Genomic DNA, 27,913 nt, shown 5'->3' with positions numbered 1-27,913 from the left:
ATTCCTCTATCCTGGTTTCTTATAAATTCACTGGAAATAGAGTTTGTTGGAAGACTACTAAGGAAATGGAAGTCAAAGGCTCTATTTAGGAAATGTCACTAGACGGGTCTCCATGAAATCAAGCACAATATGGGGAATGCCATCCGGTGAGAGGCAGTTTCACTGGTGCTTGCAAAGGGCCTTTGCCTTTGCAGGTTGGAGAGGTGGGAGTGGAGCAAATAGTGCGCTGGGCCCTCCTTTCACAGAGCGTGTGGACTCTACCAAGTGCCAAGGCTGTAAGCGGGATCTCCTGGGCCCGTGCTTGTCCAATTCCCTGTTGCTGTAAGATTTCCTGGCCTCCCTGAAGTTTTCTGACTGTTTCCTTCTCTCTACCCTCAACCCTTTTTTTTTTTTTTTTTTTTTAACTGCTTTCCGCCTGGATCCTCCATAGGAACGCTCTGGGGTAAATATCATTCTCACTTTTCTTTGAAGTCAAGAATACGGGAAGTGGGTTGGAAGAGGGTGCAAGCCCAGTTAGGAGGGAAAGAGGCTGCTCCCTGAGAAAGGACTGAGTTTATGTGAGTGGTAAGTTCTCACTGATATCCTAGAGAACAAAAATTAGGAGTCACCAAGCCTTCTTGGGAAGGGATCATTGGCACTGGTTTGGGTATGTATTTGGCTTGGAAGTTGTGTTTTTTTTTAGATAGGTAGATACGTGAATGTAATATAGTAAAAGAGTTTATAGAATATACAAAATCCTTCGATGAAAAGACCTTCTAATGCAGTACTCTGGGATTATCTATATTCAGAGCTCCAACTGAAGGAAAGTGGCTTGTAGGCCATGGCCTGCAGCCATTAAGAGGGTCTTTAAATTCCCATTCTGGACAAAGCCAGCATTCCTTGAATGCTATTGAATGTCTTCCTACCTTGCCTTTTGTAGAAGCATAGATGATCTTTTATCATCCAAGGCTGGGTGGTGGGTATGGCAGGAAGAATGGGGTAAAAAGCAGGCAGAAGCCCTCGTACTTGCCATCTGATGTTCTGGATCCCCTTTGCTCAGGCTATTGGTGTAATGGTACTCTGAAGCAAGATGGGGAAGGAACCAGAGCCTGGGGTCCCTCTTCTGAGTCTCATTTCCTACCATCTGTGTGTGTCTTTTACAAATTGCAATTGTTTGAATTGAATGCAACAATCTCAGAGGATGAGCTGGGTGGGGAGAGAAATGCAGGTTGATTGATTTATCTCATTCCTGAAGAGAAAAAGAGAAACGTATTTTATCTATTAGGAGCAAACATTTCCAAGCAGCTGACTAGGGATGCTCATGAGCTGAAGGGCAAGGGTCAAGGTGGGCAGGGCCTGCAGTCTGGGCCTTCTGCAACTCTCTGGCTCTCTGCATCCTGTGCTGGGTGTAGAGGGCCTCCGATGGGGAGAGACTGCAGAAAGAGCAAACCACGCACAGATAATTGGGGCAGGAGCCAAGGTCCTGGCCAGAAGCCCAGGTGACATGCTTCCTCTGGAAGCGGCAGCTAACACAGCAGGAGTGTCATGTCCCCAGTGCCCTTCCTCACCCTGCTCTCCCCTGAACTAATGAACTCTGCAGGGGTGACAAACCTGCACCAAGGAAGGGGCTAGGTCAAGTCCTCTGATGAGACATGCTTTCGACCGGGGGTTCCTAGTCCCTTCAGCAAATATCATTTGTAAGCCTGTCACTGAAGAACAGCAGAGCAGGCACCTGGGGTTCCAGGGTGGACTGACGTGCCCAGTCACGTTCCTTAGTCGGCTGAACTGCTTTTGCATTCTGCTTGTGTGGTAATGATCCGCCATGACTCCGGCCGTTGGGGAGAAGAGGTGTGCATTACCATCCATGCGTGGATGCCTCTGGGTGCGTGGACTCTGGGTGCATTCCTCTGTGTGAGGACGCATGGGTGTGCATGCATAGGAGTGTGTGCACACTGGGGAGTGAATTAAAAATTTTCCCGGAGCATGTTTTGTGGGGTCGTCCTAAAGGGAGTCCATTCGGACCCCATTTCTGGTCTCTTGCCCAAGTGTCTCCCCTTTCACCCTGTTGTTAATGCAGTCATGCGAATGCCACTTTCATTTCTCCCCCTGTCCTCTGACCCCTGGGGGCCTCCCCGCTACAGAACAAACAAGGGGCGAGACATCAAGACCATCAAATCTCTGAGGGTCCTTCGAGTTCTGAGGCCACTGAAGACCATCAAGCGCTTGCCCAAGCTCAAGGTAATGTTTCCCGAGGCCTCTTCTCCCGTCTTGTCTTTAGCCATGGTCAGCCTGCTCTTAGAGGATCATTTCTGGGAATATTCCTTTTGCTTACACAGAGACGGGGGTTCTTTCAAATGCCTGAGTTGAAGGTCTTCGTTTCAAAGAAAAATAACCAGTGGGCCAAGAAATCCAGAGGGGGGTTTGGGGCTCTTGAGTCCAGCCCCAGGTGGTATTTTATATATACTCTGCTTGTGGCATGTCATCCAGAAAGAACCCCGTGTCATTAAGGTGCACTCGGAACACCAAAACAGAAGTGGCGGGGGGCAGGGGTTCCCGTATGTTTTGGGTTGCACGTCAGAGCATGCCGAGTAAACTGGGATGCTTTCTTCCCTCATAATTCTACACAAGGAAAGGATTTTCTTTCCCCGACCCTTCATATTTTTAAGGCACAGATTAGTCAGTTAACTTGCTCAAGAATAGTCATTTTTGGCAGAGGCAGAGAATGGGGAATGGAGTTAACATGAATCGAGTGCTTCCTGTTGCCAGGAAGTTTCCTAGCTGCATTACCTTGGTTCTCTTCTTTTCCAGCCCATGCCCTCCCTGTTCCATCCTCCTGGGGCTCCTTTCTGCCCTCAAGGTGTGCTTAACATTCAAGTCCAGTTTGCTAACATGCTGAACACTTCTTCCCCTGCCCCCAACACACACACATAAATTGTGATTGCTGGGTTCATGGGGGAAAGTTCTTCCTCCTGCATCCCTGAGTGAGAGCTCACCACCATGAGGGAGGGACCAGGACTCCTGGTTCACAGCCCTGAGGTCTGCTCACTGCTGTCCAGGCCACATGGCCGGCCGAGTGAGCCACAGCACTGGGCTGAGCCTGGTCTCTAGGGGAGAGAGAGAGAGCGAGAGAGAGAGAGAGACACACACACACACACACACACACACACACACACACACTTCCTTATAACTCTCTTTCTGGTAATAGACCCATCCTAGTGCCAGGTCTTGTCCATGCCCATAAATACTCCTTTCTCCTGGGGTCTGGGGCCCTAAGCACTATTGTTAGCTGCAGCCCATGCTCCTGGGGTCTCCTGTCTTTTGAGCTTTGTCGGAGTCCTAAGGAAGCCACAGACAGCATGGTGCGATTAGCTCACAGGATGGAGTGTGCAACCCCGCCCTTGGTTAATTCCATTTAATTAGGAAGTGCTGGCTTCTCAGTCTCTCTGCAGCTCCATAACCTGAGGGAAGTGTAGGTGGCTCTGATGATTCCATAAGGCTGCGTGCCGCTCACATTCCCTGCAGTGTTGAACTAATTAAACCAGCGACATCCACCCAGTGCTGTGAAGAAGCAAGTGCACGAATGTGACAAGGGCACAAATGCAGTGCCGCTATGGGGCGAGGCTCCAGTGAGCTAAACCTAAAAACCTAGAAAGTAAGCTAAAAATGGCTTGAAATGTGTTGAATTCCTGTGTAACCCTTCGGGATTCTTCTCAGGGACACCCATGGCCTGTAAGGGTCCCCCCTGCCTTATGAAAAGATAGCTTTCCATCCCCACCCACACCACCTGTTGAATCTTCATCCCCAATACAGCCTGCTTTAAGCTACGAACATTTACGTGAAGTGTTGAACATATTTGGAGCGAATGTAGGAATTTATTCAATATATCATTAAATAATAGGTGGTAATTTACTGTACTCTCTGATCCATTTAGAAAGGTAAAGAGAAAACAACGCATATTCAGTATATAAACCGAGTCTAAGAATGTCACCAAAATAGATGTCAGGTTAGGGACAAGCCATTTGATCCCCTTCTGCAATACATTTCTCTGCCTCCTCCTAACTGGAGTACACCTGTTGGGAGCCCACAAAGGATCCCTCTTTGCCTGCTGCCATTGGTTTCTGCCATTTTGGGTTTGCTTTCAGATTCGGAGCCCGTGTGCCCTTCCGGGTGGTAGGTCCTTGCAGTCATGACCAGCTTGGAAACCAGCTCTGAATCCCATGAGTGTCACTTCTTAGTAAGGGGATGTCTCTAGGGCACTTTCTCAGCGGGGCTGGCTGGTGGTGATGTGGCTCTGACTCAGCTCTAGGCAAATGCACAGGCCGTTCTGGGGACTTACAGGGCTCTGGACTTCTCTTTGCAGGCTGTCTTTGACTGTGTGGTAACCTCCTTAAAGAACGTCTTCAACATCCTCATTGTCTACAAGCTCTTCATGTTCATCTTTGCTGTCATTGCGGTTCAGCTCTTCAAGGGAAAATTCTTTTATTGCACAGACAGTTCCAAAGACACAGAGAAGGAGTGCATGTAAGTGCAACCATAATGTTCTGCTCACCTTCTGCGGACGAGTATTCCAGCAATGCCTGCTTGGGCAACCAATAGGTCTTCTCTTTCTCTCTTACCTGTCTCTCTTTTCTTCTTTTAGGAAAAAGGCAAGACAGGAAATTGTTATACTTTTATTGAGCACCTCTTTTGTGTCAATCATGGCTCTTGGCATTTTATACCCAGTTTTTCATTTTAAATCTTTACAATGACCTTTTGATATAGGTTTCATATTCATGTTCTAGCTGTGGAAGTTGAGGCTCAGAAAGTTTAAATTGCTCGAGGTTACACACTGTGCCTAGTAAAAGGATTGGGATTTAATCTTCCATTTCTACTAGGCACCAAATACAACTTTTATTCCACAATCATAGACTGCCTTTGATAAGACTCTGCTTTCTTCCTTGCATTTGTACCCTGATTATTACTCAGCTGCATTATTGAAGTTTGTAGAATTTCCTTACTCTCCCCCGAGCTATAGTGAAGAGGCCCTATTTCATCTGTACTCTGGTTTTAGAGGCAACTATGTAGATCATGAAAAAAACAAGATGGAGGTGAAAGGCCGGGAATGGAAACGCCATGAATTCCACTATGACAACATTATCTGGGCCCTGCTGACCCTCTTCACCGTCTCCACAGGAGAAGGATGGCCTCAGTGAGTGATGGGTTTGAGTTGGCATGCTTGTGTGTGAGCTGGTATGGGATACATGGTTGCCTGGAGAAGCTTATTCAAGATGAACAAGGCTAACCCTTTTGTTATTCTACCAGAAAGTAAGTGGTTATGAGTGGGTGAGATAGGCGGAAGAGAAGAGGAATGAAAAGCCTTAAGGCAAAAATCAAGAAGGAGAATACAAAGAAATATTTGAAATTTTTATTGTTTCAGTCTCTGGAGACACTTTTAGACACATTTATCCTCCATATTGGCACTCCACCTGAGGACTGAGGGTTAAGGATGAGCTGGAAGAGGGGCGCCTGGGTGGTTCAGTTTGTTAAGCATCTGACTCTTAATTTCAACTCAGTTCTTGATTTCAGGGTCATGAGTTCAAGTCTCACATTGAGTTCCATGATAGGTATGGGGCCTACTTAAAAAAAAGAAAAAGAATGAGCTGGAAGAACTCAGAGACACGTTCTGTGATCATACCTCTTATGAAGACGATAACAATGTAGTTTTTCTTTTCTTCTCTTTTCTTTCTTTCTTTTTCTTTCTTTCTTCCTTCCTTCCTTCCTTCCTTCCTTCCTTCCTTCCTTCCTTTTTTTTTTTTTAAGAGAAAGAGGGTGTGAGTGGTGTAGGGGAAGGGCAAAGGGAGAGGGAGAGAGAAACTCTCAACCAGGCTTCATGCCCAGCACAAAGCCCAGTGACTCACAACCCTGAGATTATGACCTGAGTTGAAATGAGGTGTCTCGTGCTTAACTGAGCCGCCCAGGTGCCCCTAGAAGGCTGCTGATGGCTGATTTAGACCTGGCTATTATTAAGACCTTGGTTTCTGGTGGCAGCATGCTGTAGATGGTAAAATGCCAAATAGACATCCAGGAGTCTCTTGATATTGAATATGACGACCTAAGATAATAATGTAACTTGGTTTCTTAACAATGGATGCTACTGGGACAGGACTTAGCAAGGGCTGTGGATTGGGGCTCAGTGGTTCTTTACCAGCTTGGTTATGGACCCTAAAAATTATGGTAGATCCTCAAAGCCAGGGAAGCTACATAAGAAAATATAATAGGGGGCACATCTCCTAACAAGCCACTGCCATCCACCATCCATATCCCATCACTCTGTCCCTACAGAGTCCTACAGCATTCTGTTGACGTGACAGAGGAAGACCGAGGACCAAGCCGCAGCAACCGCATGGAGATGTCCATCTTTTACGTGGTCTACTTCGTGGTCTTCCCTTTCTTCTTTGTCAACATCTTTGTGGCTCTCATCATCATCACTTTCCAGGAGCAAGGGGACAAGATGATGGAGGAGTGCAGCCTGGAGAAGAACGAGGTAAAAATTTATGGCCTAGAGCATGGCACTTCTGGGGTTCCAGAAAGGATGCTTGGAATCACAGTGGTAGGAAGGAAGACTTTCTTAACTTTATTAAAACTTCATTTAATAAAACTTTACTGAAAATGGCAAGGTGGGAAAAATTAATTATTCAGTCATTAAATATTTTTTGAACATCTGCTCTTTTAAGACCTAAGCATGAGGCACAGAGAGCTGGTAGGATTAAGGTGTAGTCCCTGCCTTTGTGCAGTGAATAGTCTAGAAGTGGCAGTAAAGTATGTGTGCCAAAATTCCAACATTAAGACATTTGCTTACGAGTCTATGTCCCTCTGTGGCTTGTATTTGCTATAAAGATAAGGGATATGGCTTCCTTAGTGCAGCTTTTCTAGGAACAAACATAGTGCTGGCACATTGCAGGGTTCATTATTTTTGTAATGGAATGGAACAGAAACTGTTTGAGACTGTGAGACAAGAGCAAATAAAGCACTATGGGAATGCATTGGGAGATAGTTTTACTTCCGACCGAGGGTGTCGGGTAAGGCTTCCTGCCTGCTCGTGTTGGCCGCAGGCTGTGTGAAGGACATGACTGATCACCATGAAATCCACATCCCACGTGAGAGCCCAGGTCTGTGTACTCATTTAAAGGGACCACACACCTGCACTTTTGTCCCCCTAATCCCTGCTGCCCTTTTCCCCCTTCGCTTGTCCAGCCCGACCCTGGTTTCCCTGCACTGTCCCGTTCTTCTAGCCACCTAACAGAGAGCCCACTGATGGGCGAGGTTGAGGGAACTTGAGCTTGGGCTAATAGCTGTGACTTTCCTTCAGAGGGCGTGCATCGACTTTGCCATCAGCGCCAAACCTCTCACCCGCTACATGCCTCAGAACAGGCATACATTCCAGTACCGTGTCTGGCACTTCGTGGTGTCCCCATCCTTTGAGTACACCATCATGGCCATGATCGCCTTGAACACCGTCGTGCTGATGATGAAGGTGAGTGGGTGGTGGCCGGGAGGTACTCAGCAGACAGGGCCTTGGGGCCCAGTCCCTCCCAGGGCTTGAGACATGGGGAAGATGCTTGCTTCCTTCCATTCTTCTCCACTTTGGAATCTCTTTCTGATCTTGTCCCGTTCAGCAGCCCCCATGAAGGAGTGAGCCCTAGAGTAACGGCCCAGTAGCACCCGGGGCCTCAGGTGCTGATGGCCGTCAGATTCAGACCAGAGTGGGAATGTCTGGAGATCCACATGATCGTGGGTTCTAAGGGAACGTTCCAAGTGTTGGAAGAGGTGTGATCTTATTTAATAATCAGTGGTGATTGGTTCCTGAAAATGTTTCTGTCCTACCCACCTTCATCTCTAGGAAGACTGGCTATGTTTGCTAATAAGTAGCCATTGTAGGGTGTGGTCCATGGTTTTCTCCATGTTGCCCTGCTCTGCTCTATGGGCTACATGGTCCTCCTCTCCAGCACGTGTGCCGCGCCTCCCGCACCACATGCCAGAGTGGCCCTCAAGGGCAGGGTTGAGAGATGGCCAGCATCGGGGACGCGACATACCCCCCCTCACCTTAAGGGTTTGATTCTTTTTCTCCTTTTTTCTCTTCTTGGCAGTACTACTCTGCTCCCTGTACCTACGAACTGGCCCTGAAGTACCTGAATATTGCCTTCACCATGGTGTTCTCCCTGGAGTGTGTCCTAAAAGTCATCGCCTTCGGCTTCTTGGTATGGCGTGGCCTGTGCCCCAGCATCGCACTTGTCTTCCCTTCCTTCTGGAGGCACTCCTGCCCTTTGTGGGAAGGGGGGTGGTTCCCACTCTTCCAGAAACAGTTCACATACCTGACCTAATTGTGGGCCTGTTTCAACTGCTCAATAAACTGCCTGAGAGACAAGAGGATGCATGAGGGTATTAGGAGAAAGGGGAAAGGAGACCAGATCCCCAGCTCTGTACTTATGCAGCCGTTGGCTCTGGTCTTGGCAGGTTCTGTCAGTAGTCGAGAGGAGACGGAATTCTTATGAGAACTGCAATTTATTTGTAGATAAAGAGCAAAACAAAGATTGGACTAATAAGCCTTGAATGTTTATTGACTGGTAAAAGGTATAAGATTTTATGATTCAGATGGGAACATGTCTGTCCCTCTTACCCTCAAACAGAGCAGATACTAGATTTTACCTAATCATCCTCTCTCCCATTAGTTATATGAAGCACAGTTTCTGCTAACAAAAATCAATGTTTTTTACTCATGCTTACAAAGGTTCATGGCCATTAAAGTGTGTGTGTGTGTGTGTGAGAGAGAGAGAGAAAGAGAGAGGGAGAGGGAGATAAAGGTAAATTGGCAGGCAGGTAGGTATGCTGGAATTAGGTTTGTTGAGGGTTGGACCGAGTTTTTCTTTTATGAGTATTTTCCTTCTCTTCAACTATTAATTACAATCGCTTGCACATCCATGCAACTCCTCTCAGCAGTGTTAAGCAAACCTAGCCCTTTGCTTAGGTGTCCTATAAACACAATGGTTTTCTCTGCCACCCCCCTCCTTGTTTAAGCGTTTACAGTGAGATCAGTGGGATGCAGATAAACCCACTTGACAGCTGTTTCACACTTATTCAGTGTGTGAGCTACCATTTCAAATATGGTGTGTGTGTGTATGTGTGTGTGTGTGGCTTTCCCTGCAAGAAGAGAAACTTTGCTTATTATCTGAATAAGGGTTTGTCTGATAGCAGCTTTAGCGGGGCCTCTGGGCTGGGCTTGATAATTGCTGAGTGTTGACTGTGGCGGTTGCTTTTGGTCTCCTAATGATTCTTTGAAAAGTCATTAACTTGATGGTTTGGGGAGGGGAGTTGAAGGGAACCCATTGTAGGTGGCTGTATTGTTGCTCGCTTGACTCCCCTTTGAGCATTTTGAGACTTGGGGAAATAAAAGAGTTAAAAGAAACTACGACCAACAAAGATGCCTTTACAACCCAGCCTAGCCCTGAGCAGGGTGAGAAGAGTGAGGGACAGGCTGGTGCCACAACAGGGAAAGGTTTTCTGTGCATCGTGATTACTTACATATGCTGTTGACATTGTCTGTTGACTTAAGTCCCCAACTGTGCTCTAATTATGGTGAACGCTGAATACATACTGACAAGCTTAACCAGACTTGGTCCCAAAGCCTGCCTCCTTCCCACTCTCACCTTCATATTTTCATTCAAGATCTAGAGGCATTTTCACATGATCAAAGACACCACTACTCCCAATTTAATCTTTACGTTGCTATAGTACTCTAGGTTTTCAGAATATCCCAACATATACTATTTTGTTAGATCTTGTCAAATACTCCGAAATACACATGGCAGATGCCATCATTAACATTGTTGACATTGTTAATTTGAATGAGGAACTTGACGTTCAGAAAAATTGGGCAGCTTTTTAAAGACGACACAGTAAAAGGCAGTAGAAATGGAAAGTGGGATGGGGATAAAAAAAGGAAGAAGGAAAAAGAGGGAGAGAATGAACATGGGTTGCCATATTAAGTACGGAAGTCTTTATATCTCACTCATTTTAGCTTCATAACAGCTCTACTTAGATAGGCGTTATCAGTTTCTTTTCTGGATGGGCTAGGACTCAAGAAGATTAAGTAGTTGACCCAAGCTTACTAAAAGGGAGAGCCAGCGTTCAGATCCTGGTCTAATCTGACTTGAAACCCACCGTCTGTCCACACTGATCTACTGGTCTACATACACGGTGCTGTTCTAAGCCACATTTTGTCATAATCCCCCTTCCACTGGAATCCAGAGCTCCTCTCCTCTGAGACCTAGATTCGTGTTCTCTCTACTGTATGGGGGCCCGTCCGAGAATTAAGAAGCTTGGCCCAGGTTGGGACGAGGAGAGCCCTGAGAACTGAGGAACTCAGAAACTCGACTTGGTTCTACTCCTGAGGAAGTAGGCATTCTTCATGGAAAAGTGAGTTTGTGAGGCTGTGTGCCCTGTTTCTCTACACGCCCAGCAGGTGTCCCTGGTTTTGGAATCACACAAGCCTCTCTAAGCCTTAGTTTTGTCCTTCAAAATGAGGATCACAATAGCTATCTTATGGCCTGAGGTACTTTATTGTACCCAAGGCATCTACACCTGTAGTCCTGAGTAGGTGCTCAATAAAGATAACTTTGTGGGGCATCTGGGCCGCTCAGTTGGTGAAGCGTCTGGCTCTTGATTTTGGCTCAGGTCATGATCTCGGGGTCCTGGGATTGAGCCCTCTGTGGGGCTCCATGCCCAGCAGGCAGTCTGCTTGAGATTCTCTCCCTCCCTCTTCCTCTGCCCCCACCAGCCCTCCACACCCACGCTCTCAAAAAGAAAGGAGGAAAGAAAGAAAGAAAGCTTTGCTCTCACCGCACCCTTTTGCTCTCACTGTTTGCACGTCTCTGCCCACTCTTCTTGCCAGCCCTGCCACCGGGTATTTTATGGATGTAGTGTGTTGAGGATATTGATCATGACCTACCCATAGTGTCCCTGGGAGAAGCAAACTGAAAGAACTCCAAGGGACTAGCCCTCATCTGGCACATACTCTAAAAGTCACTAATGCTCATTGTAACGGTTGCTGGGGATTGGCTTCAGCAGTGTTCTGAGGGTCTTCTATGGAAGGTACTGCCCAAGGACAAGCCAATGACTTTGGAAACTCAAGTATACTGTTTCTTTTAAGGAATATAGTCCAAGGTTTGTGTTCACCTGAGTGCTGGAGATGGGTGCAGAGCCTACCTACTCTCTCTGTTAAGCAGAGTGTTACATGGTTGGTGGATTTTCCAGGTCCTTTATTTCTCCTCCATCTCCTTCGACCCACTCATTTTATTACTCAAAAGGTGTAACAGAGCTGAGAAAGAAGGGAAGGATGAAGTCTATTCGTCCTGTTGCCCTGTGGAGTTAGGAGATTTTTGGCACATCTTTTGGCCTTTGATGACTTAAGACGTCTCTGTGGATTTTATTAATAGTTGAAAGTCAGAAGTGTGTGTTTATAGGGTCACATGATATAATATAAACAATTTAAAAGTTGTAGAAAACCTTAGAGTAATATTGTAAATAACTTTATTGCCTTATAAGTGGCAATGATGATCTTTCCTTTTTGGGACTTTATAATGTGCTTGGCCCCAAATCTATTTCTTACATAGTTTTTTATGTAGCTTTTTAATGACAGCTTCAAAAACAAGGTCTTCAAGTAGTGAGAAATCTGCTTCCCAAATGAGAAATTCCCAAATCAGTAAAGAAATAGCATTTCCAGTTAGAAATAAGAAACTAAAACCAAAATTAGAATGACCTTGTATGTGAATTGGTGAGTTTTAATTCCAAGTGACAACTGATGTAATGAAAGATGTCTTTTCTCCATTCCTTTTTCTCTTCCTCTTTTTTTTCTGGTGCTCTCATGACTGAATTCACATGCCAGAACTATTTCCGAGACACCTGGAATATCTTTGACTTCATCACTGTGATTGGCAGTATCACAGAAATCATTCTGACAGACAGCAAGGTGAGTGGCTTGTACATCCTTGTCTTTAAGCTTGGCCCTGAAGTAGCATAAAAGAATCCTCTATGTATGCTGTCCATTGTTTTAAAAAGATTTATTTGTTTGTTTGTTTGAAAGAGTGAGCATGAGCAGGGAGAAAGGCAGAGGCACGGGGAGAAGCAGACTCCCCTCGGAGCAGGGAGCCTGACACAGGGCTTGATCCCAGGACCCTGAGATCGTGATCTGAACCAAAGGCGGACATTTAACCGACTAAGGCACCCAGTTACAGTGGGTGTGTGCCCATACTTGCATACAGTCCATTTTTAACTCATCAAACCAAATGCATAGCCCTCTAAGAGCTGGGAGTTCATTTCCTCATTCCTGAGCTGCAAACACTGGAGTGGCACTGGGCCTCGTGGGAGGTTTTGTTTCATTTGCTTGACTCAACAGCAGCCACCTAATGGGGTCAGTGCAATAGTACCAGAAGAGGGCTCGTGTGCACAGCGTTCTGCTAGATTCTTTGGGAATGACAAAAGAGGCATAGTATCATTGCCCTCAAAGTTGTTTTATCTGAATTGTTTCCCTAAAATTGTTTATTCTGAAGACGACTCAGAGAGCTCATTGTAACTCTCATCAGATGTGTGCATGGGCATCATATGTGCTAGAGGGATTACTCACTTGCCTTGCTGGCATCCAAGAGCAGTCGGGAGCACTAGAGACCCTTGGAAGACTAGAGAGGCTGCTTTCGTCTGATACACACAGGACACTCTTCTGGGGTACGAGCCGCACCTTAGCCAGGCCTGGGAAGGCTCGGGAGAGGGTCCTCGCTGGCTCATCATTTGGAAATGGGATTGAACACAAAAGACAGAATCCATGTCAAATTTTGTATCAGAATGAGGGATAAATATGTAAATACTAGTGCTTAGTGTTTTCTAAATGATCCTAATGTCACTAGTTATGAGGTTCCTTTTGGTCCACCAGCTGGTGAACACCAGTGGCTTCAACATGAGCTTTCTGAAGCTCTTCCGCGCCGCCCGCCTCATCAAGCTTCTCCGGCAGGGCTACACCATCCGTATTTTACTCTGGACCTTCGTGCAGTCCTTTAAGGTAAGCGCAGCCGCTCTTCCTCTCTGTCTTTTGGATGGAGTACCGCCTGGCCCCACGCTGTCATCACCCAGGTCCCTTGACCTCCAGGAATGAGTGTTTGTCAGATACATTCAATGAAAGCAGCAGTTCTCCCTTCCAGTGCAGCTCAGCCAGGCAACTCGTGCCCAACTGGATAGAATCTCATTCTAGAAAAACCACCACCACTTTGTAACTCCCTTGTCTTCTCTTCACGGAGGCTGGGGCTTGTCCGAGGAGGTGTGCTACCTCTCCAGATACTCCAAAAAGCCCCAAGCAGTCCCATCTTGTCAGGAGCCAGCTTCTGCATTTTCACATACTTGCCAGGGGCTTGATTTCACATGAACAGTTTTTCAAAGGACTCCTTGGGCGGTGTTTGATTGCAAGATGAGTCATACAGTGCCATCCCTGTCTTTGTCAGTGTGTTTCCTCAACCACCAAATGTGCAGCGTGTTCATGGTCACCTCTGTGTCCCACGGTCTAATAGGATATTTGGGCCAGGCTAATGTGATGAGCTTCTTTGAATGGTCTCATGGGGCCATACAGAGGTGTATTGGTAAGAAATAGAAGTTTAAAAGCTACCTGAGATCGACTTTAATGGCAGAGACTTCCTGCAAAAGAAATTTTCCAAACATATTTCAGTATCTTCAGGCTTTAGCAGTTACCATGGTTTGTTTTTGGAGTTTTGGGGTCTAAGTGCTGTTCAAATGCCCACTATTTTTCCTCTTACTAAAAAAAAAAAAAAAAAAGCTTTTCAGTGAATGTGTTTTAAAAATAAACTTGATGACATTGAATCAAAGCTGAGAAATCATGAATTTACCCATTGCCACCTCTATTTTAATTATTTATGTATTTTCATTGAATCTGAGAGGGTCAGCCAGTAACTTCAGTGGTTTCTCATCATTTGGAAAAGTGTTCACTGCACACCGTCATTAATGGCTTATTCTCCATTGAGGTCCTGCAGGTTTGATTGGTGAGACTAGGTGTCATAAGAATGTTCAGAACTCCTGCCAACAACGTTTTTATTGTCAAGGTTGTATCCAGAGTCATTGTTTGGTGACCTAACTCCTACAGAGGCCTCACCTCAATGAAAAGAACTTTGCCAAAGTTACATGACAGAAGAGAAATCTAAAACCTTAGTAAGAATTTACCGAGTCTCAGGTGAATTTGGATTTAGAGTCTTATACACAAAGGTACTTCTAAAACCTTTTTGCTTGAGACCTTCCAAACAAGTTACAGTTAGTCTCTCAAGAAATACATGTCAGCCTGTCACATTATCATGCTCACCAGTTCTCTGTAAAACTGCATACTGTTGAGGGCAAAGAAAAGCATGTCAAAAGTTGATGGCAGAGTGGTTGGCTCATTGCAGTGAATATAGAACAGTGGAGACAGGGTGCATCTGCCTCCAGGTGACACTGTGATGGAGAGGTGTTTCCTTTTCGAAACAGTCCCAGGACTCAGTAGAGAAATTGTTTTCTTACAATCGGCTTTACAAAGGCTGCCTCTGTAAATACACAGCAGGGAGCCACAGAGTATAAAGGGCACTGCCATGGCCTACCCAAGCTAACCCCGCACCCCCACCTGCCATGAGCATAGCCCCCAGTTCTCCACCACGGACCCCTACTTCATTCTTCCCCATTTTTCCTTTCCTGAGTTAGAATTTATAGCATGATAAGAGAGGTGAGCAGAATGTACCTTTGATCTTTTTCCAAAAACTGGGGTTCGGGAGAGATGAGCTAGGGAGTGGGGACATGGAATAAGGGCAGGAAGTAAGCAGAAGGTGGGAGAAGGTAGCAGCACCTCGAGCTATAAGAAAACTATCTCCCTTCTCTCTTCTACCATCAGACGGAGTCTTCACATGGCCCCTTGAAATGCAGACTTTTCTCTTTGTAGACCTAGGGAGTCAGCACTTTACTGGGGAGGGGATTCTCCTAGCACCTCTCAGTTGCATTTTAATTTTATCCTTTTTTCAAGTTGTAAAAGTCTCCCAAGGCTCTTCATTTAGCTGGCTCTGTTGATAAGCCTTGCCCTTGCAGTCTGAACGCCTTCAGTCGGTCTCGTGGGATTCGTGCTGCACACAGTAGATAAAGTGGAGGCTCATAGTTGCACCATCTTCCAGGGAGCTGAGTGGGTGGAAAAGGAAAGAGGCAGAATTCCATGTCTGCACTGAGCTCGCTCCAGAATTGTAGAACGCACCCTAACCCTAAAACCAAATTGCCTTACACCCTCCGCCAGCCAGAGGGCAGTTCCCTACCTTCCATCTCCTTCGCTTGCCCCATTGTCCACCTTCCTGAAATGTGATCATCCCAGAGTGGCAGTCAGCTTGCACCGTATGGGATTTTGTGCCACGTGGCTTCACGGCAGGGTGTTGCCGTGGATGATCTTTGAAAGGCTTTTTGGAGTTTCGCCTGGCACATAATGAAGTGTCAGGAGGCTTAAACACTGGGAAGAGAGGTCTCCCCAGAAGGTGCCTTCTAGGACGTGATGAACAACTGAGATTCTCAGCCTGTTCACTTTGCTCCCAGATTCTCCGTTATGGGCTTGGCACTGAGTGAAGGATGGGAAGGGGTGATACAGGGATTTGGGAGCTGAAGCTAGGTACTTACTCTGTAGTTTACATCACAATTACCCACATTATTAATATTCTGCAATGCAAAGTGGGATGCATCTTAAGCCCAGGAGGTTTCCCCAGCTCTCCTGGGGGATCTGGGCCGCACTTCTGGTTGAGTGAGTATCCTTGACGGAAGGTAAAGGACAGGCCTCTCTTTAGACAACAGCTTACCTGTCAGAGGACATGACCCTCAGCAAAAGTATGGCATTCTGCAAGAGCACAGCCCCTGGGAATAGAGAGTCCCAGCCCCCACCACCTCATTTAAATCAGCCTCAGGGCAAGAATTCTAGTAGTGCTGGTGACTATAGATTGTGGAGCCTGGGAGCTAGCTGTCTGCCTCTGAATTTATGGTCCTGTCTCTGCTTTCCTTCCAGGCCCTCCCCTACGTCTGCCTTTTGATTGCCATGCTTTTCTTCATCTATGCCATCATTGGGATGCAGGTGAGCTCATGTATCAGGGGCCTGGCGGGGGACAGGTATTGCCCAGATCGTCACTGGCTTATCAGCCTGAGCATAATAGATTGAAGGCGAGGCTCACCATGCTCCTTGTCTCAGGATCTCCCATTTTTGAGCTGGACCTAAAAGAAAGTCAGGTGGTTCCTAGTAGCCGGCCTAATCCTAGGGATGCCCAAGGGCCGTGTGCCTGCAGATGCCTATCAAAGGGCCAGGCAGCTTCCTGGACAGTCTCTTGGGTTACCACATCCTTTCCAGTTTCAGAGTTGAGAAGTGGATCAAGTTCCCATCGTAGACATTTATTCAGGTCGCCAGAGGCCCACTGAGCAGAAGAGGCCATAGTTTCTTTCTAAAGTGACTATCATTTGTGGCCGATGGACTCCCGTAAACAGCCAACAGCCCATCCCAGGAATCGATCCAGTTAGACACACTGGATTTCCTGCCTGTCTAGGGGAGGCAAATTTTCTGACTTGGAGATGTGGAGACTAAACCCCGGCATGGAAATTCAGCCAAGTGGCAGTCTCCCGCAGTCAGCCAGTCTGGCCGCCTTTGGACTGCCAGCTGTCTTCTCACCAGTACCTGCCATCTGGGGCCACTGAGCACATCTCCCAGGCTCGCCATGTCTGCAGCCTTTTTCTAAAACATCTCTGAAATGTCTCTTCTTTTTGCTCTTCTTTCTTGCGGGCACTTCTTAATGTTATCCATCTTCTAACCCCATTCCTGGAGAGATTTTTGTCCTCCAAAAGGAGCAGAATGTCAAATGTCAAAAAGTGTGAGACTTAGTTGAGAAGTAGTGAGTTCTCCTTCAATGAGGATAATTCAGTAAAGATGTCACGACAGCGTCAGGGCAATGGAATCCCTACTGAAATTGCTGATCGGCTTGATGATGTCTGTTAAGGCCCTTCTAATTCTCAAACAATTGATTCTAGAATTTAAATGTTCTTGAACAGCCAAATAGAAACTTAATCAATTTTTGTCCATGCTTAAAATAGCTCTTACCTCCTTTTCATCATCAATCATAATAAACTAGAATAACACCATCTCCAGTACTAAACTGTTCTCGATGTTGCTGATAATGATGATAAGACTGTTTACCATTATTTGAATGCCTGACTATGCCAGACACCGTCCTCAATGTGTGCTCTTATCCCCATCCTTCCGCCCTGACCGCAAGCACACACACAATACATGACTAATGTATTCAGGAGCGATGTGAAAATGTTTATGGGTGGGTTTCATTGACTCCATTGAAGCTTAGCATCGTTAAGTAACTTATAACATGTTCGAGGCCTCAGTAAGTGGGAGAGCCGAGATTTAAATTTAGCTCTGTCTGCCGCACAGCCCATATTCTCACTGTACTACATGTTCTCTCCTCCCACCAACAAGCAAATACAAGTATTTCTTTGACCCTTTAGTGGGATGTGGGCGTTGTTCAGTCATGAAATTGTGGTCTTCACAATAACTGCAGTGTCTAATATTTTATTGCCCTTCGACTTCTTTTCAAAAACTAAGAGCCCTGTTTCCATTACCCAGGGACACAAATGGCTCTCCAACTGTGATTTGCCTTTAGATGGCCGTCTTCCTCCTGGTCCATGATAGAGACCCCACACCAAGGACACTGCTGACACCTAGCTTGTGACTAGAGAAGTTGTATCTGGTATAGTCATAACAAAGCACAGGGATCCATCCAAACAGAAGCATAAAGGCAGGAGACCCATATTGGAAAGATAAATAGGAACAGGATGAATCTATGAAAAGAAGAACCATTATTCTGAACTTTCACATGCACCTTAGAAGAAGAGAGAGCTTTGCAGAGGGATCTGAAGATAGAAGGAAGGAGTAACTTGCTGGGTATGGAAAAGAGTCCTGGGGCCACAGATCATTAGAAGGCGAGGCTTTCAGCCTCAGCTCCTCCGCTGACCAGCTGTGCAGACTTGGTCAGGAGTTGGATGGACATCTTCACAGGTCCTTTTATGTGCCTAAGTTTTGTGATTCCAAGTGAAAGTAGAGTTAAGCTTATACGTCCATTCAGTTTTCCGGTGGGTCTCGGTGTCCCTTGTTTCTCTTTCAAGCCTTTTGGTGTAAAAAATTTGGTTTGGGACAAGAGCTAAGTGAAAGCTAAAAAAAATAAAATAAAAATTCCTTCACAATAAATATACATTTATATATTTTTGGCTTGAAAACTAGAGTAGATTTAAAATAGCCTCAGTTTCTTTGACTGTTAGACACATGCCTCATGCAAAATCCCAGCATGCCCTCCAACTAGTTGATGACTGGATAAAGTGTTTGAGAAAATCATAATGAGAACAATTAATGATGGCTTCAGGATTGTCATAGGTAGAAAACACACGCACACGTGTGCGCACACATACACACAGACACACACACACACACACAGTAAGTTGTGTGGATGTGATCCATGAGGGGTAAATCGTGGTTGTTAGACCGAGAGGGTGAAAAGGAGAGACAGGATGTGAACACAGGCAAGGATGTAGGACAGTGTTCTCCTGGAGTGCCGGGAACTAAATTTAAGGGGGACTTTTCCAGTCCTACTATTTCTGTTTGTGGGCCCTGCACCTTCTTATCTTCCTCCTTTCCCTTTTTCCCCAGTGCTGCCTCGCTTGCCACTTCCATTCTCCCTGAGAGACAAGTAGTATTTGGGTTTTGAAAAACAGTGTTGAGAACAAATTCCCAAAGCAGGTGTCAGTGGGAGTTATTTGAGCAAAATAGCTGGGGGCAGAGATTGTTCCTCAATTGCACATTCTCAAAACTGTTCAGGGAGTGGGGGGGGGGAGAGAATGTGTTCCATTTAGCATATATTAGATAAACGGAAGCATGTTATGTATAGGCTGGAAACAGTCTCAAAAGGCTGGCTGGGAAAGTGACCTGTAAGCCTTTGGTTATGGCAACATTGACTTGGGAGACTAGATCCTGACACCTGAAACATGGCTGGGGCTGGGTAGTGTGCGTGGAGGGGCGCCCTTCTCATCCGAAGATATTTAGGCTCTAAGAGTTCAACATCATTCGCTGGCTATGGACAAATATCTCTGAGTTTTCCCTCTTTTTTTTTTGTTCACATGAATTTGCATAATGACCACATTCCGAGCTCAACACCCACAGTAGATTTATACACTCGTTCTGGAGCCAGATCTACACAAATGCATCTTATTTCTCCTTTTCTAAGTATCCGGTTGTCCTGACTTCCTTCATCCTCTTGGTCAGGACTTGGCTTTGTGTGCCTTCGTTCTTGTGGACTCTAAATTATAGATGTATTGACCTTCTCAGTTTGACATTCTGGATAGGAACATATCCAAGGAAGATTGAGATGCCTCTCTCTGACCCACACAGCTTACAAATTCTAGCGCAGTATCTGTCCAAGACGTAAATCACATCTTCTGCAAAGACGCATGCTTCCATCATTACTACCGGAGACAGGAAGAGAGGGGTAGTTCCTTCCATGCACTCCTGTGATGGGGTATGTCTTTGACAGACTGCTTGAGTACCCTGGTGACAGGTACCATGGAAATAAAGAGACCAAATTAGGTGTGGGAGGAACTACTTACAGGCAGAGTGGCTTCCAGAAGATCTTGCCTTCTATGGCCCTGGATCCCCTTTGCTGCAGTGGAGAACATAATTACTTCTTTACAGCAGGCCGGGAGCATGGGGTCCACCAGCCTGTCTGGGTCTAATCCTATCTGCGTCAGGATTAGGCCATTGAGAAGGGCCACGCGTATGCGTTTGCCAACCCTAGTAGAGGCAGGTGCGGCTAATATTCATGTGCAGGGCGCATGACACAGCCGGTAATGCTCTTTGTTTGTTGTTGTTGTTTTCTTTTCAAGGTGTTTGGAAACATAAAATTAGATGAGGAGAGTCACATCAACCGACACAACAACTTTCGGAGTTTCTTCGGGTCCCTCATGTTACTCTTCAGGTATCTGGATGCGTAGCTGTTGTAGCAGCAGCTCTCTTGTCAAGAGAGGCAGACTTAGTCTGCCTTTTCCTCCTATTTGTCTCTTTATTCTGCTTGCTCTGCTCCTATGAAGACATACAGTAGAGGCAGAGGTGGGGAGGGGCACTGGCTCTAAAAACCGGCTCCGATGACAGCAGGAAGTCTCCGCAGTGTCTCTGACTGAGTAGATAATTTGTAGACTGCAGGCTTAGAACATGTGTGCCAGGACTCTGAGTCGGGAAGGTGAGGACAGTTTCCTCCAGATCGAATTCCATTTAAGGGCTGAAACCCTGGATGGCCAGGTTTGTGTAGGGTCTTAGTCCCACCACTGTCTCAACCACTGTCAGCAGACACTTCTGAAAAAACAGAGAAGTAGTGGGTGGGATGGCAGAGCCCAAGAGAGACCTCCTTGGCATGTTCCATCTCCAGATGGAGAGTACTAGACGGAGGAACCACGCGGGGAAGAGGAAGGGATGGGTGAGTCGGGAGGGAGGGCCAAAGAGAAGATGAGACACACAGACCAGCTACCACTAACCAAAATGTCTTTGGGGCTCAGGAGTGCCACAGGCGAGGCCTGGCAGGAGATAATGCTGTCGTGCCTCGGGGAGAAAGGCTGCGAGCCAGACACCACTGCGCCTTCGGGGCAGAATGAGAATGAGCGCTGTGGCACAGATCTGGCCTACGTTTACTTTGTCTCCTTCATCTTCTTCTGCTCCTTCTTGGTGAGTAAACCCTGCACTCTTGGTTCGAGATGCGGCGGGCCGTCCCTTCGCCTCCCCTCTCCCACCTCATCCCATCCCCCAAGGAACTCTTGAAGGCCAGGATGCCTAGTGGACTCCCCAGTGAGTGACTTCCCATGGCTGCCACCAAGCAGATTTTGTTGCCTCTAGGGAAGGATTGCTGTGAGAAAGAATAGATGAGTGGAATGGAGTTTAGGGAGTAGAGTATTGAGTTTCATGTTGGCTCTGTTGTGACCCAGAGTACATATCTCTTCTCTGTACCTCAGGTATTTTATCTTACAAGTAGAGCTAAGCATATCTTAGCGCTCTTTTGTAGTCTTTCAAACTGTCATGAAAAGGTACCTTGAAAATATGAAGTGATAGGATTAATGGAAGTAGAGTGGTGACTAAAGACAGTGTCACAGACGCGGTCTCTTGACTTATGTCATTATGTTTGATGACAGTTGGCCAGCTTGACAGACGTGAAAGGATCGCTTTGGGCATTAGTAAATATTGAGTGACCTATGTGGAACACGCCCACTTATAAAATGGTGAGAAGCCCTAGGTGCCTTCTTAATCTGTTCTTTGGGAGAAACCGTGAATCAGCACCCGGACTCCCAAAATCTCGATGCTGTGTAACCCTAGATGAGGTCCTGCCAGATCCATTAAAGGGTCAGTCTGGTGTTTGTAGCCTCCCTGACATCCCTTGGCTGCGCTTCACTGGTCATGTCGCTGGCTGAACAGAATCCAAAACTAGGGGCGCCTGGGTGGCTCAGTTAGTTGAGCGTCTGCCTTCGGCTCAGGTCATGGTCCCAGGTCCTGGGCTTCAGGGAGTCGTGCTCCCTGCTCAGCGGGGAGCCTGCTTCTGCCTCTGACTGCCCCTCTGCCTACTTGTGCTCTCTCTCTGTGTCAAATAAATAAATAAAAATCTAAAAAAAAAAAGTCTGAAACTAAAGCGGTGCCCCTGAGAAGCAGTTAACCTCACAGCCGTGTGTCAGCAGATGAAGTAGGTCCCGTCCAGGCATTTCTGCCTCTCTGAGGTGACTACGAGGGATTTGCCATGTGTCCAGCTGGCTGGTGTGGAGAAGCTCTCTGGTGTGGCTTCTGAGGGTAGTGGGCGGGTCCACCTAGCAGGCAGCGAGCCAGCTGGAGGCTCAGGTGGCCTGCGTTGCTGTGGTCTTGGCTTTGCTGCTGTCCTCGCATGGTCAGACACTTTCCCTGTTGTAGCTTCTGTAAATGGGAAGGAAAATGGCTTGATCATAAGGGTATTATGTGCATGGTGAGTGGGTACATGTGTTTTTAATACACTCCCTTCTTGTGGGTGTGAAAGGTTTTTCAATGAGAAGAAGAAAAGAACACAGAACAGCATCTTAGAGGTACGGGGGTGAAGCTGTGAGTGGGTTTCAGTCTCTCTGTCAACCTGAGGCAAAGGGAGGAAGGCCCATAAGTGTGTCGGTGTTTGTTGATGGGGCTGTTGTCGGGTGACACAGAGGACCATCGAGAAGGGCATGTGGACACTTCGGTTTTGTCCTCCGTGATGTAAGTGTTTAATGATAAATATTTAAAAAAGAAACCGAAGATATAACTGGAAAATTCATTAGAGACTCTAAAGGTACTTTGAGAATTTGGAGATAGAGGGTGCTGCATAATTCACATTCGTGTTATTTTTAAAGAGGCTATATTCATCCCGAGCTGATCTGCTTTCGAATCTCAGCCCCACGGGAGATTGACTTTGTGACCTTGGGCAAGTCACACAGTTTCTTCACTCAAACCAGCCGCTCCAGCAAGATTTACTGGTACACCATGATGTGCCAGGCCATGTGCCTGGAGCTGAGAGTACACGACATGTCAAGGAAGCACTTGGGTCCTCTAAGGGCCGATGGTAATTAAGTCTGCCTCACGAGGTTAGAGCAGCGGTCAAACAAATAATAGGTCTGAGTGTGCACACCCCACTCTGAAGGACTATATGAACGTAAAACAATGATTTTGTTCATGTTAGTAATAAATACTGTGAAAGGAGTGTAAAACACATGTGTGGCTATATGGAAACCCCTTCATAACCCAGGCAGTGACGGAACATGTTCACTGTGGCTCCCATGTCAGTGACAGAAAGAAAGGCCCGGCCCATGCTGGGCTGAGGTTCAGCGGCCCGGAGCAGACCTCCCCAGACAACAGCGGCTTAACCAGGAGACGTTTATTTCCCTCACACACCGGTGAGGTCTGCGGGAAGGCAGTACAGGCGTGTTAGGGTGGCTCCACAGAGAGTTGAGGGCCCTGTACCCCACCTCCAGGAGCCAGACCTCCAGGCACCCACATATATCCCAGGCAGCAGGATGGAGGCAGGCGGGCAGGGACGAGAGGGGTTGTTAGGGTGCAGGTGGCCAGTCTCTCCATAAAGACTCATGGAGAGTTACTCCAGCCACGTCCTGTCTACAGACTTTGTCCTTATCTTTTTTTTTTTTTTTAAGAGATTTTTATTTATTTGAGAGTGAGAGAGAGAGAATGAGAGAAAGCAGGAGAGTGGGGTGAGGGGCAGAGGGAGAAGCAGACTCCCTGCTGAGCAGGGAGCCCGATGCAGGACTTGATCCTGGGCCTCTGGGATCATGACCTGAGCCAGGCAGACACTCAACCGACTGAGCCACCCAGGCACCCGACTTTCTCCTTACCTCTTAGGCTGCCTGCTTCTCTGGCACCTCTATCTACCTGGAAACCTCCTCTCTCACCTCATCAGCCAGTTGTGTCTCTGGCAGGACTCTCTCCCTCGTGAGTGACGGAAGGCCCAGCTCCCCCTGGCCTAAGCAGAAAGGGATTTTACAGGCACATATAAATGAAAAACCTAGGGCAGCACAGGCATAAGCAGGTTTCTTTCTCTGCGTATGGATCTCTTCCTCCAGGCTGCTCCGTGAGAGCTCTTTCCTCAAACACCCCAACCTGTGGCTCCAAGATGGCGGTAGCAGCAGTTCTAGACCCCAGTCCTCACACATTCAAGACTGACAGGGAAAAACAAGTCTATTGCCCAGAAGGTCCAATACCATTTTGTTGGCCGTGATTGGATCACCAGTCACTATGGCCCAGGGGAATGGGATTCAATGGCTGAGGCCCGGGTCACAGGTGGTGCCCCACTGAAGCATGTTGACTGGGAATAGGCAGAGGGTGGGGTCCTCAAGAGACCAGACACACAGTAAACAAGCACCAGGCAGCCAAGAAGCAACGGCAGAGTGCGCTCACTGTGCTCAAGTTCTGTCAATTCCATGTCCTCCATGTCCTTTGATTTTCAACTGTCCCCACTGGGTTGGTCCAGGAGCACTGCAGAGCTCTCCCCACAGATCTCCTGGACACCCTCTGCACCGCTGCCAAGGATTCTTTCTGGATGAAACAGACCTCGGTCTCTCCCCTACTATAAACGCTTTTGGTGTGTTCTGTGGCTTCCTCATAATTTAGACCAGAAATGGGAAAACTATAGCCCAAGGGCCGAATCTGGTTTGCCACCACTTTTTGTATGGCCCCTGAGCTATACCAGTGAGTTTTACATTCTTTCTTTCTTTTTTTTTTAATATTTTATTAATTTATTTGACAGAGAGATCACAATAGGCAGAGAGGCAGGCAGAGAGAGAGCAGAGAGCCTGACGCGGGGCTCGATCCCAGGACCCTGAGATCATGATCTGAGCTGAAGGCAGAGGCTTTAACCCACTGAGCCACCCAGGCACCCTGGGTTTTACATTCTTAAATGGTTATGGAAAAAGTCAAAAGATGGATGATATTTCAGGAACTGGAGATTACATGAAATTCACATCCATACTCCTTTCTGATCCCAGTGTAACCTGCATACGCTTCTTTCATGGCTCCTAAAAAGATTTATAGCATTTGTATATTCCTGATACATCACAGTCTCTGCTAAATACTAAGTAAGTCTTTAAGAATATTCGAGTACCAATACCTAGGGAAGGCTTGCTGTGTTTTAAGCAACGTGCGAGGCACAGGCATGTATCTCTGGACAACAGCTTTCTTATTTCCCATCCTTAACGCCTGGATCTCTACAACACGGTGGGTGCACAAGAAATGTTCAAATGAACAAATGAACAAATAAGCGAGAGGACAGGGACTGAGGGGCGTGAACAGCCGCGGGCCATCGCACAGGAAGCCCTGCAGTGAGTTCTAGGATACCTCACCGGTTCTCTTGAGGGCTCCTTTTGTGGAGCAAGGGACAGGGCCGGGGGAGGCTAGAAGGGAGGGTTGGTGTCAGGCCTTGACTTTGATAATGTTGTCGCTGTTGTGGCCCCCTCTGCTGCAAATCAGTTAGATTAACTGAATAGATAATAAAGTGACTTTTTGTGGAGTTCTTTGCAAATAGAAACTGGCCCTGAAGAGTGACGTACCGAGGCTCACACAAGGAAGTGTGTGGAAATTAGAATGGAAACAGCAAGGTCAGCAGTGCTTTCGTTAGGAGCTCTGGCCCCACAGACTTCTGAATTCTTGATTTGCCTTGAAGCCTATTTTCCTGCATTAGGTTTCCCCTAACTTCTCTTCTCCCCCTTGCCTTCCAGATGCTCAACCTGTTCGTGGCCGTCATCATGGACAACTTTGAGTACCTGACTCGGGACTCCTCCATCTTAGGGCCTCACCACTTGGACGAATTTGTCCGCGTCTGGGCAGAATATGACAGAGCTGCATGGTGCGTAGGCCTCTCGGCCATCCCAGTGGGGCCCGTATCCAGGGCCTCTGGAATTCCCAAGGAAGGGGTTGGAATTGGACCTGCCTGTTACAGAAGGAGAGGAGACTCCTCTCAGTCATGGCCTGTAGTACAGCCCAGGCCCTCAGATTGGCTCTGATATTAGGCCAGTCATCAAGACCATAGCTTCTTTATCTTCCTTCCCCCTCCCATTCCTTCTGTGACAGGCTTTTCTTTTCTTTGCCAATCTCATCACACAATCTGTACCTCAGAATCGTTGGTTTCAGTCGCCAGAAGGGCCTCCTGTAACCTTATTCTTTTTTTCCCCTGCCAATGGTTAGTGGACTCTTTCGAGTCCCCGGAGCAGGGAGGGTGGTGGGTGTTGATGATGGTTTTCTGGGCCACTTGAACATCTGGCCATCGCGGTCAGTGACAATAGCATTTTGTCTCTCTCATCCCTCTAAAAAGATACTGTTTGAAATGACTCTGAAATTATGTTAAGAACTGAGCAAGTCATTCTTCCAACTGATCCCTTAAACACTTGAGGATTTTTGTTGCACAGAATTGAATTACATGGCAGGAATTTGCGTGAATAACATCCCCAGATTTCTTTCACTGTCCAGTATTTCTCCTGTGATATGCCTTCTGAGCTTTTGAGTAGGGTTTGGCAAGCTACAGCTTCAGGGATAAACTTGGTCATCTGCCTGTTTTTGTAAATAAAGCTTTATTAGAACGTAGCCACACCCATTCATTCATGTATTGTCTGTGGCAGCTTTCACACTATGAGGCTGAGTTGTGTAGTTGTGAAAAAGACAGTGTGACCCTCAATCAAAAATATTACCTGACCCTTTATAGAAAAAAAAAAAATGGTTGATCCCTACTTTATTTCACAAAGACAGCATTTTGACCCCTCAAGCTGAGGACAGGGTGACTGCTCTGGTAGCACTTACTCCACAGGAAGTTTTCTGTCCTGTGTCATTTTAGCTTTAGGATCTTATCTCACCAATCTACCCATTCTGGTTCACTTCTAAAAATACTACAGGAAAGGCCATCCTTCACAGGAACGGCCCACGTTGCTTCCACCTGGAACCCCTTCATAATCTGAGACTCTTCCTAAAATCTACCCTCCTGCAAGGCTCTTGAACTTGGGTCAAGTTGGAAGAGTGAATCAGAATTTCTCTTCCCCTCAGTAATTATTAGTGACTTAGGGCACAGAGTTCTCCAAATCCATTCCTATTACAATGGCTGAGCAATGGTGTTTACTTGCTGGGTCTACTTTCTGGTAGATAGGCTGCTCAGAAAGCCATGGGTGGTATGTTAGAGGCAATGTAGGCGGGGCCTGCATGGAACTGGCCCTGTGACCTTGGACAAGTCACGTAACTACACTAAGCCTCCTCGTCTGTAAAATGGTGATGATGATGCCCCACCTACCTCGAAGAGTGGCCTTGTGGATTATGTTAGATCATGTTTGTAACAACTGATAATAACCATATGGGAAAGCAACCAGAAATTATGGAACATTGGTTTGAAAAGTGTGGATGGCCATGAGATGGGGAGCCTGAGAAGGAACGTCTTCATTCCTGAGAGAGGAAAACTGCTAGTCGAAGAGTTCATTGCTCACCTAGCCTCACTGAGGTGTCCTTGGCTCTCAGAAATCCCGGTTTCCTGTGATTTCATGTTATCTTGGGACCCAAAAGCCTTGTGAACTAAACATACTCCTCCCCCACTCATTCCAGCTGCTGGGAAGAAAGAATTCCAAGAGAACCAAAAAAAAAAAAAAAAAAAATCATGAGACTTAGATCTAAGAGCTATGAGAGAGCAAAAATAGAAAGGCGAACCCCTTCTGCTTTGAAATTCATAGCATAACAGGCTGGTTGGTTCACTGGCCATCTCCTTGAGTTTGGGGGTGGGCGGGGGGAGAACTAACAGAGCTAACGTGAGCCAATGTCTTGGCCAACTGAGGACGCAAGGAAAACCAGCTTATAGGCAGGATAAACCCACCCACGTCCCAGTCTCAAGAAACAAAGCGAATGGTTAACTGAACTTCGTCTCAAGGATCAAGAGACTTGAAGTACCGATGAGCTGCTATTAAGAAAGAGGAGGAATGAACAGCAACATCAAGAAAAGACTAGAAAGAGTAAAGCTGGGACAGAGCCTCCCATGGCTGCTGGCAAGGACGGGATGCTCAGAGGTAGACATGTGGGTTCGTAGTTTCAGGTAGAAACCATGTTCCATCCCAGGAGGTAGCTTCCTTGTCTTGTGTCTGTCAGAGCGGATGATTAAGCCACTGAAAATGAATCCACTGTTGATTCTGTCCTTCCTGCACAAAGCCAGGACTCCCTAGCAGACCCTTGATTGAAGGGTGGTAAGACAGGTCCTGTTGTTCCTGGAATTCTGGCTGGATCCAGCCAGACTGCCTGCTTGTGGGCTGG

The 27,913-nt window shown here is 46.8% G+C and overlaps 1 protein-coding gene across 6 annotated transcripts in view; it reads left to right on the top strand.

Annotated features, from left to right (window-relative positions):
• CACNA1E (calcium voltage-gated channel subunit alpha1 E) overlaps positions 1–27,913 on the top strand; it is a 486,165-nt gene that overhangs the window by 438,481 nt on the left and 19,771 nt on the right. For 4 of the 6 annotated variants that reach the window (XM_032862704.1, XM_032862707.1, XM_032862706.1 and 1 more), the window contains 13 exons: positions 431–442; positions 2,121–2,217; positions 4,340–4,500; positions 5,030–5,167; positions 6,301–6,502; positions 7,328–7,492; positions 8,106–8,216; positions 11,900–11,983; positions 12,941–13,066; positions 16,067–16,132; positions 19,984–20,075; positions 20,650–20,815; positions 25,357–25,484. In XM_032862704.1, the coding sequence (XP_032718595.1) occupies positions 431–442; positions 2,121–2,217; positions 4,340–4,500; positions 5,030–5,167; positions 6,301–6,502; positions 7,328–7,492; positions 8,106–8,216; positions 11,900–11,983; positions 12,941–13,066; positions 16,067–16,132; positions 19,984–20,075; positions 20,650–20,815; positions 25,357–25,484 (1,548 nt within the window). The remainder of the gene's footprint in view (positions 1–430; positions 443–2,120; positions 2,218–4,339; positions 4,501–5,029; positions 5,168–6,300; positions 6,503–7,327; positions 7,493–8,105; positions 8,217–11,899; positions 11,984–12,940; positions 13,067–16,066; positions 16,133–19,983; positions 20,076–20,649; positions 20,816–25,356; positions 25,485–27,913) is intronic. The other 2 variants (XM_032862709.1, XM_032862708.1) reach the window with 1 other exon arrangement.

The sequence above is a fragment of the Lontra canadensis genome, unplaced genomic scaffold (genome assembly GCF_010015895.1).
Source record: "Lontra canadensis isolate GAN:19392208 unplaced genomic scaffold, GSC_riverotter_1.0 scaffold24, whole genome shotgun sequence".
NCBI classification, from domain to species: Eukaryota; Metazoa; Chordata; class Mammalia; order Carnivora; family Mustelidae; genus Lontra; species Lontra canadensis.
Note: the sequence above shows the minus strand (reverse complement) of the source record. Positions and strands in the feature narration are given on the sequence as shown.